At 52.8% G+C, this 16,944-nt stretch overlaps 2 protein-coding genes across 3 annotated transcripts; one reads left to right on the forward strand and one right to left on the reverse strand.

The window, feature by feature from the left end:
• The first annotated feature begins 2,706 nt into the window (after positions 1-2,706).
• LOC134116191 (chromatin-remodeling ATPase INO80-like) lies at positions 2,707-9,383 on the forward strand. Of its 2 annotated transcripts, none has more exons than XM_062560510.1 (10): positions 2,707-2,957; positions 4,581-4,675; positions 4,900-4,972; positions 5,376-5,534; positions 5,627-5,729; positions 5,812-5,900; positions 6,030-6,191; positions 6,436-6,607; positions 7,283-7,498; positions 7,709-9,383. In XM_062560510.1, the coding sequence occupies exons 1-10, from the start codon at positions 2,931-2,933 to the stop codon at positions 7,963-7,965; spliced, it is 1,353 nt and encodes a 450-aa protein (XP_062416494.1). In that variant the 5' UTR covers positions 2,707-2,930; the 3' UTR covers positions 7,966-9,383. The 2 variants fall into 2 exon arrangements, with proteins under 2 accessions (XP_062416494.1, XP_062416495.1); XM_062560511.1 differs by having other exon boundaries at positions 2,725-2,957; positions 6,033-6,191.
• Positions 9,384-10,583: 1,200 nt separating this feature from the next.
• Positions 10,584-12,340, reverse strand: chac1 (ChaC, cation transport regulator homolog 1 (E. coli)). Its single transcript, XM_037449904.2, has 3 exons — positions 11,675-12,340; positions 11,504-11,539; positions 10,584-11,402 (listed from the first exon to the last, which is right to left on the reverse strand). Exons 1-3 carry the CDS (start codon positions 11,843-11,845, stop codon positions 10,998-11,000), a joined length of 612 nt encoding a protein of 203 aa, XP_037305801.2. The 5' UTR covers positions 11,846-12,340; the 3' UTR covers positions 10,584-10,997.
• Positions 12,341-16,944: the final 4,604 nt, after the last annotated feature.

Consider the following 16,944-nt stretch of genomic DNA (forward strand, 5'->3'; position numbering starts at 1 on the left):
CCGGGCCGAGGGTTAATTAGCTGCAGCAGGCCTCTTAATTGGGTCAGGACCGTGTCAGGCCCCTGGCTCTGGCCCTACAGGGATTGGATTACACTGTCGGGGACAGACAGCAGGGGGAGGGAGAGAGGGGAAGGTGGGGAGGGGGGCGGGGGGGGGGGGGGGGGTCGAAAGGGAGCTGGAGGGTGGTGGGGGGAGGGGGGCTAGGGGAGTGTAGCTTAATCTGCCAGCAGGAGGTAAGGATGGGAGGAGGAGATGAGTGGAGTGGGGGGGGCTGAATACCACAGTTAGACTGGATTGGATTGGTGGGGGGGGGGGGGGGGGGGGGGGGTGGGAGTGCAGTGAAGGGGGCGCAAGGCAGGTGGTGAAGCTTGATCCGTGTATCCATAGCAACAGCAGAGTGGTGCGACACCCCGTGGGAGTCGCCTGTGTTTGGGGTGTGTCCTCTACGGCGCTTCAAAGTGTTTGTCCTTCTTTTCCTTTCCTCTTTGCACCCTGACGAGTGATTACATCGCCGCCCTTTTGAATCCACGTTTCATCTCGCGCCCGTTTCCCACGCCGACGAGTTCCGGGGCTCCCGGGCGTTTGTCACATGACAGACAGTCCCTTCGTCGGTGTCCCGTCGCCTCGGCGCATTGCGCCCAGTTTGCGACCATGCGACCCGGCTGCTGCCACGCGCGTAGATCGCCATGCGAGCCATCCGGCCCCCGCAGCCCCAACCACCCCCCCCCCCCCCCCCAAAAAAAAAAATCATTTTCCATGGTATTGCAGCGATGTTTAGAAATAGGATTTTTAATAATGTTCCCACTCGCTCCAAGGAAGTCCAAGAGGTCTGAGAATGTAGCATCTCTCTCTTTCTCCATTGTCCCCCCCCCCCCAGAGCAGAGAATTCCAAAACGTGTATGACATCGTCCCTGTGGTCACATATCAAGCGCCGAGCCGCTCTGCTGTTAATGGTCGCCTTCATAATCCAGGCAGAGACAAAGGGATTAACCGACTGACGTGTCTCTTAATGCAGCAATAATAGCATTTAACTGCTTAATATGGGATTTTCAGATTTACAGTTTTTCACCCCCTTCAAGAATTAGATTAAATGCACACTTCTTCAAACATGACATCGGAGTCTGGAGGCTTAACGATAATCCGCTGAGCTGAACCCGATTGGCGGCAGGGCCTCATGGGGGGGGGGGGGGGGGGGCTACATGGTGCCTTTTTATTTATTTTTTCTTCGACTGGCACCTGTGGTGAGGACGCCGGGGTGGTGGTGGGGGGGGTATTTAACCACGACATCACCGCTGCCACCACTCGGGGGGGGGGGGGGGGGGCTCTTTCCCCACGGCGCATCACCTCTAATCCCCCGCATGCCCCGCTTCCTTTCGCCCCCCCCCCCCCCCCCCCCCCCCCACTTTCTTCGACGCCGCGGACAATTACTGGCCTGCGATGGCGGGACGCGGCGTCTCTTGAGGTCTCTCGCCACATCAGTCGCTCACGTCTGCCAAGCCAGTGAATCCAGAGGCGAGTCGGATTGCGTTTAGTTTTAGCTTACTGTCACATACCTTCTTTAAAAAAAAAAAATTAAAAATTCCCCAGGTCCTTTTTGCCTTTTTTTCGCCACCTTTTTTCAGTCAACTTTGTCGCTGCTATTTGCGTTTACTCTGAGAATGTTCACGAGAAAAGCACTTTGTCTGCTGCATGGGGGGGGGCGGGGGGGGGGGGTGCATGTTAAAGGGTCACAGGTCAGGGTTCAGTCTGAGGACTCTACTAGCGTAGCATGCTACTGGTTTGAACAGAGAAGGAGCGCTGTGTGATAATCCAGCACACTCCATGTATGTGTATCTGTGCGTGATGATTCCTGATGATTGTGCGCATTTCTGCAGGAAGTCGTCGCGCGCGTGCGTGCGTGCGTGCGTGCGTGCGTGCGTGCGTGCGTGCGTGCGTGCGTGCGTGCGTGCGTGCGTGCGTGCGTGCGTGTGTGTGTGTCCGAGCGCCGCGTGTGTGTGTGTGTGTGTTCTGACCGCGTGTTTTGGATTAATGGAGCGGCATCTTAACCCGGTTGGTTACATTTTTCACTGACAAAGCAAGGAAACGGGACTGGGAAAATATTTATAAGGCCACGTTTCCAGCACACAAAAGGGGGCTTGGGAACAAGTGTCCGAGCCCCCCCCCCCCGACCCGACCCGACCCTGTCACCTGACCCCTTGGTTCTCCTCGCTCGGGGTCACGACCCCGTGGTCAAACAGCATAGTGTGCCTGTCGTCGGGTCGATGGCGCCCCCCCCCTCATTCTGCCGTTGTGCCAGATGACGTTAATGCCTCATCGGGCCGCGCGTGGAAGGCACCACTTCAACAGCAGACCCTGGATCAGATCGCTCCCCTTTAGCGGTCGTCCGGGGGGGAGGTGGGAGGTGGGAGGTGGGGAGGGGGGGGGGTCGTTTGAGGGCCGCAGAGCATCCGGCTTGCGGGCCTGTGACCAACCGGCCCCGGGGGCCTGTTTTGTTGGTCCTTTTGTGCCTTTTGTGTGAGATGGAGAGTGAATCACTTTTCTCCCAATGTCTCTGTCTTTGATGTTCCGTCTCTCGCTGGCTCTCCGTCACTCTCCCCCCTGAGCCGTCAATAAGGGCCACGTGCTTTGTTTAAACAATCACCAGATTAGAGACGGAGTATCGATCCCCCCCAGGATGATCCTCTCTGGTGAAAGGGGTCTTTATCCTTGAGAGTACAGACTTGTATTGATTAGGAAACAGTTACCGACCTCTGGATTGATCGTCTTGTATTTGATGATACAAGAGAAATGTCACTGGGTTCTCACTCCTTCCCGTCTCTCCCTGCTTCAGACAAGGAGAGCCTGATCACGGAGAGCGCAAGCTGCACACCTTGGACGTCCTGCTGAGTCGGCTGAAGGCCCACGGCCACCGAGTGCTCATCTACTCCCAGATGACCCGCATGATCGACCTGCTGGAGGTATGAACACACACACACACACAACACACACTCTACTGAAACTCAACTACGGACTCAGGTCCGTGTTCTCCCGAGAGCCTTCCCGCTTGGCGGTGGAATGCGTTGAAGCTGTAGATATCATGGCGCCGTTGACTGAGACGCCGTTTCTTGACCATCGGAGGGGGGGGGGGGGGCTCGTTGCTGTTCTGGGGAGTTGAGGACAAACTGAACAGGCCTCCAGGCCTCTGCTTCTTCTAAGAGACGGATTTTCTCGCCCCATCCGAGCGGGAACATGGCGCAGCTTTTCAGAGCTCGCTGGTGTGTTGCCCGGCTGACCGAGTTGAACCTCGCACGCGTTTTCGAGGGGCCAGACGTTTGCGAAGGAACGTCATAAAGGATCTGGGAAACGCCCCAGATACGAAGAAGTGTCACTTGTGATTAACAGCAACCCAAACAAAAGCCCAGAGGCAAAGACTGCAGGGCGGGCAGCAGAGAAAGTCCAGACGGGCTTTAAATCATGGCGGGCCGAAGGCTGGGGCAGAGTCGGACCTACTTCTTCTTACCTCACCGGATGATTTTTTTTTTTTTAAATACTTTATTTTTCTTTTAAGATTGGGAGGGCTTACCGAGGCCTCCTGTTGCCGGGGCAACAATGTCCGCAGCATTGAAAAAAACCCCGATCGAACGTGGTTAGCGGGCATTTTCGGCGAGCGCCAGGGCTAATGGGCCCTAATGTGGTGTTCACTCGGAGCAGATGGGGCTGCCGGGAACGGAGCCAGGAGTGGCCCCCCCCCCACCCTCCTCCCCCCCTCCTCCCCCCCTCCTCCCCCGAGTCATGGCGGGGGTTTGGAGGGTCACAGAAAACATGCCGTCGAATCATTGATATCATGGTTAACGATTGCCAGAGGTGCGCCCCGATGTGAGCCGGTACTGGTGTAGCTGGTTTAGCGGGTTTGGAGGTGTGGTAGGGGGGAGGGGGGCGGGGGGGGGGGGGGGGGGGTCCTGAGATGCTTGAGCGATGAGGTCGAGGGTTCAGGGCAGTGCTTAAAGAGAGATCAACATGTCACCTCATCACTGCTGTTTCACTTGAAGGACCCCTCCCGTCAGACCAAACGACCCCCCCCCCCCCCTCTCCCCCCCTCTAAACACAGACACACGCAGCTTAGCAGACATTTGGGGAGGGGGGGGATTGAGTTTCAAATTCTGCCGTCCTGTGTGTCTCTCCGGGCCGTGATTGAGGTTTTAACTCAACGCAAATGTCCACAAAAAAATGTCTGATTTTTGTATTTTGGACTCTGAACTGATTAGTGTTCGTCGACCCTCGGGACTCGAAGCAAGTAGACCTGCGGGGGCTCATCCGCCCCTCGGGGGGGGGAGGGGGGGGGGGTCTCGTGGCTTTGCATGTTCCAGAGCTTATTGACTTCAGAAGAGCAGTGTGGAAGACAAGCGGGATATTGGCTTCAAAAGTGAATGTGATCCAGGAAGCTTTATTTCAAAATGCAGCACTGGCTCCTCTTATTTTTATTAAAGCGGTTTTAAGAGTAACTGATCTCATATGACAACACTTTTTTAAGGAGGGGGAGGGGGGGCGGGGGGGGGTTCAGCATCAAATAAACTGTCTCTTTGGGTGATCATTTCCTCCAGGAGTACATGGTCTACCGTAAGCACACCTACATGCGCCTCGATGGATCCTCCAAGATATCTGAGCGCAGGGACATGGTGGCCGACTTCCAGAGCCGGTGAGTAAAGATGGATTTGATCGTGTGTGTGTGTGTGTGTGTGTGTGTGTGCGTGTGTGTGTGTGTGCCTTTCGCCACTCACTGACTTTAAATCTGCTGGCTTATACATTGCACAGTTGCTGTTGTAGGTGTGTCGCTCTGTCCCACGATACTGCTTCTGGATACATATATAAATACATACTCATATCTTTCTATTTGTGTGTGTGTCCCCCCCCCCCCCATAGGACGGACATCTTTGTCTTCCTGCTGAGTACGAGGGCCGGAGGCCTCGGCATCAATCTGACTGCCGCTGACACGGTGAGTCACCGACACCCTGACGGGGAAAACACTTTGAAGCCCCGAGGCGTGCAAACATGTGACCATTAATAACGCGCTGATGTGATGACGCTATTGTGCGTGTGTGTGTTTGTGTGCGTGTGCGTGCGCTTTGTAGGGGGTCGATCACTCTGATGACCGCTCTCTCTGTGTAATCTGCTTTTGTGTCCCCAAAGCCCCCGTCCCAGCGGGATTAGCTGTCGTGACAGAGACTTTTCGATGTGACTGTTAACTCGGGACAGGTGTCTCGTTAAAGGGGAGTTCACCCGGGATGGAATCATAAGGGGGGGGGTCGAATCGAACCCCGTAGGAGACGATAACAACACAGCCGAGGCCAAGTAAAGTTTAGGTGTCCTTTACCCCCCCCCCCCTTCCACCTCTCCAGGTGATCTTCTACGACAGCGACTGGAACCCCACGGTGGACCAGCAGGCCATGGACAGAGCTCACCGGCTGGGTCAGACCAAGCAGGTCACCGTGTATCGCCTCATCTGCCAGGGCTCCATCGAGGAGAGGATCCTGCAGCGCGCCAAGGAGAAGAGCGAGGTCCGCTTCGCTTCGCCTCCGTTGCAGTACACCGATATATAGAGGATAAAGGTAGTGAATGTCCGTCTCTCTCTCTTTGTTTATGTGATAAGATCCAAAGAGTGGTCATCTCCGGGGGCAACTTCAAACCGGACACGCTGAAACCCAAAGAGGTGGTCAGCCTGCTGCTGGACGACGACGAGCTGGAGAAGAAACGTCAGTATTTAAGGCTCTTTCCCCCTTGATTCGGGTTTTCAAGAAGAAAATGAAAAAAAATAAAATCCTCTATTTGACCCAGTGCGTCAGAGACAGGACGAGAAGAGGCAGCTGGAAGAGTGCAGCAAGGTGAAGGAGCGCAAGAGGAAGAGGGAGAAGTACGCCGAGAAGGTACGGCTCCACACCCCGCCTGCAGGGACCTCCGGCGGGACTCTCGGGGGGGGGGGGGGGGGGGGGTCCACGATTGGGGGAGAAAATGTAAGTTTCGAGTGCCGCTCAAACGCCCCCGTCTCTGACCAGCAGAAGAAGAACGAGGACTCGGAGACCAAGAAGAAGAAGAAGGAGGTGAACCTGGTCATCTCTCACGCGCCCTCGGCCGACAACTCCAACCTGTCGGCGGACGGAGACGACTCCTTCGTCAGCGCCGAGATGGACTCGGCCATGCCCAGCCCCTTCAGCGAGGTGAGGGGGGGTTACTCTGAGGGGGGAAGAGGAGGAGGAGGAGGAGGAGGAGGAGGAGGGAAGCGGCACACGGTGGCGATGGCTGCTCCTCTTCTTCACCTAATCCGATCTCCTCTTCCTCCCTGCCGTCCCGCTTCTTGCTCGTCGTTCCTTACATTGTTCCCCCATTTGTGTCCTGTGTCCTGTGTGCGTGTGTGTGTGTGTGTGTGTGTGTGTGTGTGCGTGTGTGCGCGCGTGCGTGCAGATCTCCCTGAGCAGCGAGCTGCAGCCCGGCTCGTTGCCGCCGGACGCCGACGCCGACGAGAGCAGCAGCGACATGCTGGTGATCGTGGACGACGCGGCGTCCTCGGCGCCGCAGTCCCGCGCCACCAACTCGCCGTCGTCCGTGTCGGGGTCCGTCTCGGACAACATGAATGGTGAGTGTAAAAAAACAAACAAGCACCACATTCACACAGGGACGATTTTATACTTTTACTTTTTTTTTTACTATACTTTTACTTACTACTTTCACTGCATACAAAAATGCCAAGTTCCAAATGCTCCGATTGGCTCGCCTCACACGCACTACGGAGGCGTCCCGCGGCGGCGACGCGGATAGTTTACAGTAATCCCCCCTAAATGCACGCCGCGCTGCGCCCGAGAGGCTCCTGCCGGGAAAGAGCATTAACAAAAGCCCAGTCACTGCCTGCAGGGGATGACCGGTTAGAATGAGGGGGTGAGATGTAGTCCCTGGAGGGAGGGGGGGGGGGGGCGGGGGGAGACTCAAGGATTTGTCCTCTGTGGCCCGGGGTGTTTGTCTCCTCTCTCCTCAGACAAGGGGAGGGGGGGGGGGGGGGGATTAAGCATAATACCAGTGAGGCAAGCGCTGGCTCTACTTCTGCAAAGAGTTTGGGGGAAAAAGAGAGCGATGTTGTGGTTTTTTTTTGACTGCAAGTAATTCTTCAACATTACAGAACTCGCTCCATTCGCGTATCCCCCCCCCCCCCCCCCCGGTCTGCAATGTGGCATCATACAGACTGTTTCTCTGAAATGAAGAACATTTTCCCTATTTTTGAGTCTGTGCTTGCGTCTCCCCCCCCCCCCCCCCTCAGGCGTTTCGGCATCGGAAACCATCAGTCCCGGCAGAGGCAGGTCCGGGCGTAGTCGGGGGCGGCCCAAAGGCTCCGGAGGCGGGTCGAAGTCCGGCGGGAAGGGACGCGGGCGCAAGTCGACGGCGGGCAGCGCGGCGGCCATGGCGGGGGCGATGGCCGGAGCGGCGGCCGCCTCTGCGGCGGCCTACGCCGCGTACGGCTACAGCGTCTCCAAAGGTCAGCACGGGGGGGCCAAACACACCTTTTTACGTCAACCCGAAATAACAGTTTGGGGGGATCGCAGCGAGGTGACGCCATGGCGGGGGGGAGAAAAGACATCAGCCCACAGAAATGTGGCGCCTCTGTGGGAGGTCCCGCTGAAGTCTGCGTCTCCAGGGACACACACACACACACAGTGACCCTGCCTCTGTCTGTCCCACCCTCCAGCGGGCCTCGCCGCCTCCAGCCCCCTGCAGCCCTCCCTGGGCCGGTCCGGTGCTAGCCCCGCCTTCAACCCCAGCAGGAGCTCCTCCCCCCAGGCCAAAGGAGGCGCCTCCACGCCGAGCCCCCACAAACAGCTGGCCCACAGCCGCCACCACCACCATCACCACCACCACCACCACCACCGCAGCAGCAGCGGCAGCGGCAGCAGCCACGGCGCCGTCAGGAAGGGCAAAGGCCCCGGGGGGCCAGGGGCCCGATGATGCAATCTGCACAGACACACACACACACACACACACACACACAGATAACTGACCTACTCTCACTGTGATCCCCACAGACGCCTAAACTGAATACAGTTTAAATGTAGTAACAGAGTTCCACTACCTTGGGGGGGAGGGGGGGGACCAAGGCTGCGTCTGCTGGCTCAGCAACTGAAATGACCCTCTCTCTCTCTCTCTCTCTACACACGCACACACACACACACACACAATAAGTTGAAGGTACAGTCCCTGCTGCCAGCCTCCACGTTCCTTGGTTCAGTTTTGTGTTACTGTGTCAGTGGGCAGAAATCGGCCTTCGAGCATTCGCTGTGTGCAACACAAGACGGACGGCACTTTCCTAACTGAAGTCAGGAGACTCTTTTAAATTTGTTGTCCCCCCTCCTCCCCCCCCCCCCCCCCCCCCCCGGTGAAAAGTGAACCGACACACGTAGCTCAAAGGGCTCGGGAGACGTTCGGGGAGGCAGAGGAGCGACTGTCGAATGCACTGAGCGGCGTCTTCCGTTTCTTTCCTCTTTGTGTTATCGATGATTCTCTCACACACACACACACACACACACACATGCACATCAGGCTGTTTAATTGTTTAATTGTCGCGTGGACCTGCTCGGTGCAGACCGGTGGACGGGCCCTTGCCAACCCCCCCCCCCCCACACTTTACCAAACCAACATGCCGACAGCTTTTCTACTAAAGCGCCTATTTTTGTAATGGAGGACCCAAACCGACGTGGCAGGTCTTTAACATTTTGAAAACATTTTGTCCATAAAATCCATGAGACATATATATATATATATACAAAAGAAAGTATATATGTATATTTTCTTTTGTCCAAGGGGGAAATAAATAAATGAATGGATGATGTGAAGATAATATTCCCGAAGGAGGAGAACTGGTTGATGCTGCTAACCGTAAATTTATGAATTCACTCGGATTATTTGGTTGTCTTTATTTAAGTTATTTGAGTTCTATTAAAACAGAACGGGGCAAGTCGTGATTCGTTGCAGTTTGCGGTATTCACCTGTAAAACTGCAAATCGCACCGAAGCCATTTTTAATTTTTTTTTTTTTTTTCCCCGAACTTGCTTTCTGTGATGGGGAGTCGGCGAGTTCTCTTCCATGTTTTAGGAACACAAGTGTTGTCCTCAAACAGTCCTCCGTTGAGCACTACATCTGTTATAGGCGTGTTTTGTTTTGTGTTAATAGTGTGATTAAAAGTGCGATGTTCTATATTGCTGTACATAAAGGTGAGAGCGACGTTTTTCATTTGGCTTTCCCACCCCACCCCCCCCCCCCCTCATTTGCCCGTCTATTTTTATAGGTCATGTGTACATATGAAGAAATGCGTCCGCCATTTTACTAACAGGAGGAGCTAACTGAAAATAAAAGAGTGCTTAATCAGCCGTCCTGCTTATTTTTAATCGTTTTGTTGTTTTTGTGGTCATTGTGCTTCCTTTTCTCATGTGAACCAGTGTTGTTGACCAGCACCACCGGGGGGAGGGGAGGGGGCGGGGGGGGGCTCAAAAGGATGGAATAAACAAATGCAAACACAAACAACCCCTTTGATACCTGTGCAGGTTTTTCCAGCTTCGCTCACGTTTTACACATTTCAGAAGAAGAATTCCCTCTTAATTTGGGAGAGGCCTTCTACCCCCCCCCCTCCCCCACAAGTCACATCCAGGCATAAAAAGGTGGTGATTCCTAATATATTTTTTATTTCTTTTACCAAACCAAGTGCTTTTTAGCCCCATTGGGTCATGGAGGGCGGAGGAGGTTTTTTTTCTTTTGTAATTTCGGTATTGAACTCTTTTGATAAATCGCCCCCCCCCGGTGGGTTGTAGGCTCTAAGAAGTCCACACACTCTGAAGTGCACCTGAACGGACGCCAGAATGTCCTCACGTGTGTGTTTTTTTGTTTTTTTTGTGCAGAGATTTCATCTCGATGAGCGCGTTCATTCCTGGCGCACTCTGACATGACCGCTGAGCACACTGTAAACACAGGACTTCCAGCCCCCCCCCCTCCCCTCCCCTCCCCTCCCCTCCCCAGGGCGACGTGAGCCTCTGCGGGCAGATGGACTCCCGAGCTCCTTTCGGGCCCGGCGCTTGGGGGTGTCTGGCGTGTTTATGAGTGTTCGGTTCCCGAAGAGCTGGTTTACAGAGTAATGAGGACATTCTGCAACGCGGTCTACCCTGAAACGAGAGCTCGGGGTGGGGCAGGGAGGGGGGCAGGGGGGGGGCAAAGGCGTCGCCGCTGATGTCCTTCCTGGAACAAGCCTCTGGCCTTTTAAGGTCAGACGTGATATGTGCCAATGAAATCATTATATGCAATAATAAACTTTTAACTATGACCTCTTCAACAAAACAATGCCTCATCACAGGTCTTGATCTCAATGTCGGAAACCATGGGTGTCGCCGGGTGACTTTGCCATTGTGAGAATTGCTTTTCTGTAAAAAGTAGTCAAGAGTTTGTAGTAAAAGCAAAGTTAATAGTCTTATCCCCGTACTTATGTGGTGACTCTCAAATGAAACAAAGACCTTATTTTTTCCAGAGCTGTACTGAAATGGTCAAAGGTACCGAAGGAGGAAGTGAAGGCACAAACAAGACTCTTTCAACTGTTTATTGGCATTTTGAACTTGATCAAAATACGCCACAACCTTTTGTTGAAAACCGTTTCAACCACCACTACTCGCTGCATCCCTTGGACGGATTTTGAACTGTGCAAAAACAAAACATGATAGTGTGTGTTTACGGTAAAAGGAGAGACCCAGTCATCTTACATTTGATGTACAAACGTGCACCACGAGTAACAAAATAATGTAAACATGAGGTCATGCGTTGGGAAAAATAAAACTTGACCCAATATCATGCTCCCCTTTTATTATCACTATAGCTCAAGTACACTGGGTGGTAGTGAGAAGCTAGATTGCACAACATTAAACATAGGTGGACTGGCATTAAGGGTGTGTGTGTGTGTGTTTCGTTCATCCACTATACAAGCTAGCGTGAAAGGGCGCAAGCTACTGGGCGGCGATCAGATAGGACGCCACGCTCAGCGCCGCGGCCTCGATGGAGAACAGGTGGTGGTCTTCCACGTGGGGGCAGCTGCTCCTCATGAACTCGGCCAGCCGCAGCAGATACTCCAGGTTGTGGCCCGTCTTGCCCCGGCACACCGCGATCTGCACGCCGATCGCCTCCGAGCTGGCCGGCCCCAGGTAGAGGGCGTTCTCCGTGGTGGCGATGTACACCAGGGCCTGCACCGGGGGCTGCTGCTCCTCCTCCTCCTCCTCCTCCCCCCCCTCGGGGAAGAAATCCACCATCTTGGTGACGTAGCCGCCGCACACCGTCTCGCGGACGTTCAGGTACTTCAGGGACTCTTCGACCTCGCTGCCCGTCACCTCGAACGCCACTCCCCAAGTGCTCGCCTGGGGGGGTGAAAAAAAAAAAAAATGATGAGTCATTATGTATTTGATTATCATTTCAACCTGGAAACTTCCCCCTTGCAAATTTCCAGCTTCCCACTTACGTCATCATCTTCGATCAGCGTCACCACTCGCCCGGGCTGCGGAGAGAGGAAGGGAAACACGTCACGGACAACGCCTCATGCATTAAAGAGCCAAGAGGCCCACACCAACGGCACTGTGGTCAAAAACAAACACATACAACAACAACAACAAAAATGTATTTAGCGTCTCACCAAGTCGTCGTTGCCGCGGTGGAAGTTGTCTCCGTGCCAGAACCGTCTCTTGTAGCCCTGGATGTAACCGACCTGGCTCCGCTTGTACTTGAAGTCGGGCTTCCACACCAGAGAGCCGTACCCGAAGATCCACAGGCTGGCCTTCCCGGCGATGACGTCTTGAGGCTTCATGTCTTCTTTTTAATATTTAAAAAATGAAAAATAAAAACACTTTTGACGACGTTCAGATGAGGCGACGGCTCGCTTAAAGGTGACTAGCTAGCTAGCGTTAGCTTCCTCCGGTCCAGCAGCAGCGGTACCGGTTGGCTCGCAGGTATACCGCGGACGGTATTTGAGCCCAGCTGTTTAGCTGTTGCGAAAATGGAATTTCGCAGTCGATTTTGCCTTGCACTATGCATTGCCTTTGCATCAGAGGTGCCGCATTATGCCTTAAAAATCCATGGCAGCCGATGCGGCCTTCAAACCAATGGAAAGAGAGTAAAACAGAAATGAAACGGCCAGCAGCTCCGCCGGCCGAGGACGCTACGACTTTTAAGCTTAACGAGTATAAAATATCGGGGTTTGATTAAGCGGTCGCTCGTGGCGTTTTGGTCGGGTTTCGGTTCTCCTTCCGAAGGCAGCGACGACGTTTTGAACCGTTTACCAGGATAACATGGCGCAGTGGAGCTTATGTATTTATACCGCCAGGAGCAGATGGGCGAATCTATCAGATTGTTTCGGCCAATGGTATTTAAGGAAAACTGGTCCTCTAACACGCTTTATCCAATCAGATATCGGTGGACCGAAAAGGGCGGGATTTTAAACCAAACTAGGTCCACCATTGGCTCAAACATAACTTTCCACCTAAACTCATCTTTCAAATTGATTGGTCGTAAAACGGTCACTCCAACTTACTCCTTTTCCAATTGGTCACTTGCTTTGTCATTCCCTGGCTATATTTACTTGTTGTTGAGAACAGTTTGGCTGATGCAACCTCCCTCAGCATTTCAACCTTCAGGACCAACTCAAGCAACATACCAAGGCATTGCATCAGACCCGATGTAGGAGAGGGAGAGCTCTACACTCACCGGCCACTTTATTAGGTACCCCATGCTAGTAACGGGTTGGACCCCCTTTTGCCTTCAGAACTGCCTCAATTCTTCGTGGCATAGATTCAACAAGGTGCTGGAAGCATTCCTCAGGGAGTTTGGTCCATATTGACATGATGGCATCACACATTTGCCGCAGATTTGTCGGCTGCACATCCATGATGCGAATCTCCCGTTCCACCACATCCCAAAGATGCTCTATTGGATTGAGATCTGGTGATTGTGGAGGCCATTTGAGTACAGCGAACTCATTGTCATGTTCAAGAAACCAGTCTGAGATGATTCCAGCTTTATGACATGGCGCTTTATCCTGCTGAAAGTAGCCATCAGAAGTTGGGTACATTGTGGTCATAAAGGGATGGACATGGTCAGCAACAATACTCAGGTAGGCTGTGGCGTTGCAACGATGCTCAATTGGTACCAAGGGGCCCAAAGAGTGCCAAGAAAATATTCCCCACACCATGACACCACCACCACCAGCCTGAACCGTTGATACAAGGCAGGATGGATCCATGCTTTCATGTTGTAGACGCCAAATTCTGACCCTACCATCCGAATGTCGCAGCAGAAATTGAGACTCATCAGACCAGGCAACGTTTTTCCAATCTTCTATTGTCCAATTTCGATGAGCTTGTGCAAATTGTAGCCTCAGTTTCCTGTTCTTAGCTGAAAGGAGTGGCACCCGGTGTGGTCTTCTGCTGCTGTAGCCCATCTGCCTCAAAGTTCGACGTACTGTGCGTTCAGAGATGCTCTTATGCCCACCTTGGTTGTAACGGGTGGTTATTTGAGTCACTGTTGCCCTTCTATCAGCTCGAACCAGTCTGGCCATTCTCCTCTGACCTCTGGCATCAACAAGGCATTTCCGCCCACAGAACTGCCGCTCACTGGATGTTGTTTCTTTTTCGGACCATTCTCTGTAAACCCTAGAGATGGTTGTGCGTGAAAATCCCAGTAGATTAGCAGTTTCTGAAATACGCAGACCAGCCCTTCTGGCACCAACAATCATGCCACGTTCAAAGTCACTCAAATCACCTTTCTTCCCCATACTGATGCTCGGTTTGAACTGCAGGAGATTGTCTTGACAATGTCTACATGCCTAAATGCACTGAGTTGCCGCCATGTGATTGGCTGCTTAGAAATTAAGTGTTAACGAGCAGTTGGACAGGTGTACCTAATAAAGTGGCCGGTGAGTGTATATAGGGCGACACTGTAGGCCACCAGAAGACTAAAGCAGACATTAAGACATTATATATTCGAAGTTAAGGACAAGGCAAATACATTACATTAGCCTAATCCTGCTGGTGGGAATACCAGGCTGAGCACAGCAGGCCTAACAACGACATCTGAGTAAATGAATAAACCCCACGCACGGATGTTTTAAGAGCACATGCTGTACTCACAAATCCAAAGGCATTACAAATGTCATCCTCAGCCCTCCCGAGCCCATTGTTTTTATTATTGGCCGGCGCCATTGGCCATCTTACTCTTACATAATGATCAAACTGTGTAAACACACACATACGCCCCCCCCCCCCATTTAGAGGCCATATACAGGCTCGTAGAGCAGTAGGCATGTGTGACGCCTCAGCTCAATAACAACCCCCAGGTTTAGAATACACGAACAACAACGTGAACACTCGAACCAAACACTAGAAAGGCATATTTACACCAGAGAATGATGATGCTAAACATTACATTACATGTCATTTAGCTGACGCTTTCATCCAAAGCGACCTACATTGCATTATAACACCACGCGTTACATTTTTACAACAATGCCATCCCTCCTGCTGGATGTGACATACTGTAATAGTAGAAGCTCATCCGTGCGCAATAGATAGATTATCTATAAATAGCCGGCGTGATCGGCCCTGATAATAGGCCAGACAACCTCATCAGCTCTTCATAAATCTACAGCGCCACCCAATCCGGGGCCTTTGGGCGACGAGGCACTGCTTGGGTTAGACAGAGGTACGACGTACACCTTCTTCATAAAGTCAGGAGCTTGTTATTGTGTAACTGCACAGCTAAATGAGTGCCGAAGCTCTGCAGAACGTGACCTTACATGCAAGAAAACACAGACCGAGAATGTCTAAAATTCCTCCGGCAGGGTTGTCTGAATTGCTGATTCGTGGTTGAATTCACAACGATACGTGTTGAGCGGGTTTTTAAATGCGTGTTCAGGTCATGCGCTGCCGTTTGAGGTTGCTTTAAATCTAACCTTCGAGTGCTCTTGGCGTTTTATTTTTGGCACGCCGACAGCCTCATTTCCTCTCTTACTGACACCTGGTGTTAATTGAGGAGACAACTTTAGAAGCAACACAGAGCATTGGGGAGCAGCATGATGACATTATGTACATACATGCAATGTCAGGAGCTAAATGAGACTAAATGAATTGAAGAGAGCTGCAGTGACGAAAAGAAGGAGCAGCGTTGAACTATTGACATTTTAATTTCGAATCTGCTGTTCTGCATTCATGACGTCCATTTCACAGTTTCCCCCCCACCCCCCCTCCCTCCTTTTCCTCCTTTCAAATAGTCGCTGATTAACGCGTTTGTCCGTTGCTCCCACTTGTTTTGAGGCTGTTTCCCTCGAAAAAAAGCCGAGTGCAGATTGAAGGGAGCGATGCGTGAGAAAAGCAGTCGGCCCGCGCCGGCATGTTCTGAATTTTTTAATCAGGGGAGGAAACGGGAACTGATGTCACCGGGTCACAAACAGGATGCTGTGATTACAACACAATGAAAACGCCTGGCCATGGCGATGGGGACCCAAGGGGCGGGGGGGGGGGGGGGGGGGGGGGGGTCGGAGGGGGAGGGCAAAGAGCAGAGCTCCAAGCATGTGTTGGAAGGCCTGCGTCTGGTTGTAGGTGGTGGTCAGTGGTGGGAATTCACCACCCCACCCCACCCCCCCCCCCCGAGTGCTGTCCGGCTGGGTCAGGTAACAGAGCAAATTAAGATTAAGGCTTCAAATGGGTGACGGATCGTTGCGCCTTACACTCACAAAAGCCCTCGGAGGAGGATGGATGGCCGCGGGCCACCGGGGCGAACAGGATGTGTGCGAGTGGGGGGGTGGGGGGGAGGGAGGGCATCCAGATTCCCTGCCCGAGTGTTGATTGCCGATGATTGAGGGGGTGTGAGGCCCTCGCAGGATTCCTGTTAATTGGCGGCGGCGGGTTTTGCATTCGATAGTGCGGACGACACGTTGCCAAAAATACATTTTCAGACACCGTTTCTAGCGCATTGAGGTCCTGATTTTCTGAAAGACAAGACGAGGAGTAGAACTGAGCAGGCTCCTCTTAAAACAAATCAAACCCCCCCCCCCTCCGGCCCTCTCCCCAGCTCTGTGTGCACCGTTTGGTGCCTCACAGCCATGCATTGAAATACTGCTCTTAACCCTGAAGGGGAGGCCGGCAGTTGGGGGGTGGGAAGGGGGCGGAGGGGGGGGGGGGGGGTCTGTGCACTTTGTGTCATGCACACGGGGCAAGAGGCCTGGCATATGCTGCTGTTTTTATGGCACCACAGACTCACTCCGAGCTCCCCCCACGGCATCTGTTTGGCTGGCTGTGTGTGTGTGAGAGAGTGTGTGTGTGTGTGTGTGTGTGCGGACGCGTGTGCGGGAGCATTATGAGGGGTGTCGGGTGTGTGTGTGTGCGTCCCCCCTTTTGCCCCGTGCATGGCTTTGTTTTCGCCATTTCCAGCTTGAGGGGGGGGTGGTATCCGTGGAAACGTAATTTGAATTTCAAGCCAATTTAGGGCCAGAGAGAGAGAGATCGAGTAGTGAAGGGGGGGGGGGGGGGGGGGGGGCAGAGGCGTTTCCAGCACTGTACTGCAGTGATGCTACAGTCAGGGGGCTTTGCGTCTAAAACATTAAATATGAACTGTGAATTCGGGGGAGCAGCTGGATTTCATATTCTTAAGATGCAACTTTCCCACCGCAGGTAAAACGAATGAATAAATGAATACAAGACACATTTGATCATCATTTTGTTTTTGCTTTCATTATTTAAAAACACCTCAAAAATAAATTTCCTTTTCCATCCACTGACATCAAATTAAAAACAGTTTTTCGAGGAAGTTTTATTCTTCAGAAGTTTGGTCCTTATAAATATGCACTATATACAAAATAATATTATAAAACATATAAAGAGCAGTGTGTCATACTTAAATTAAACTCTGGAAATA

This window comes from Pungitius pungitius, unplaced genomic scaffold, assembly GCF_949316345.1.
Source record: "Pungitius pungitius unplaced genomic scaffold, fPunPun2.1 scaffold_148, whole genome shotgun sequence".
NCBI classification, from domain to species: domain Eukaryota; kingdom Metazoa; phylum Chordata; class Actinopteri; order Perciformes; family Gasterosteidae; genus Pungitius; species Pungitius pungitius.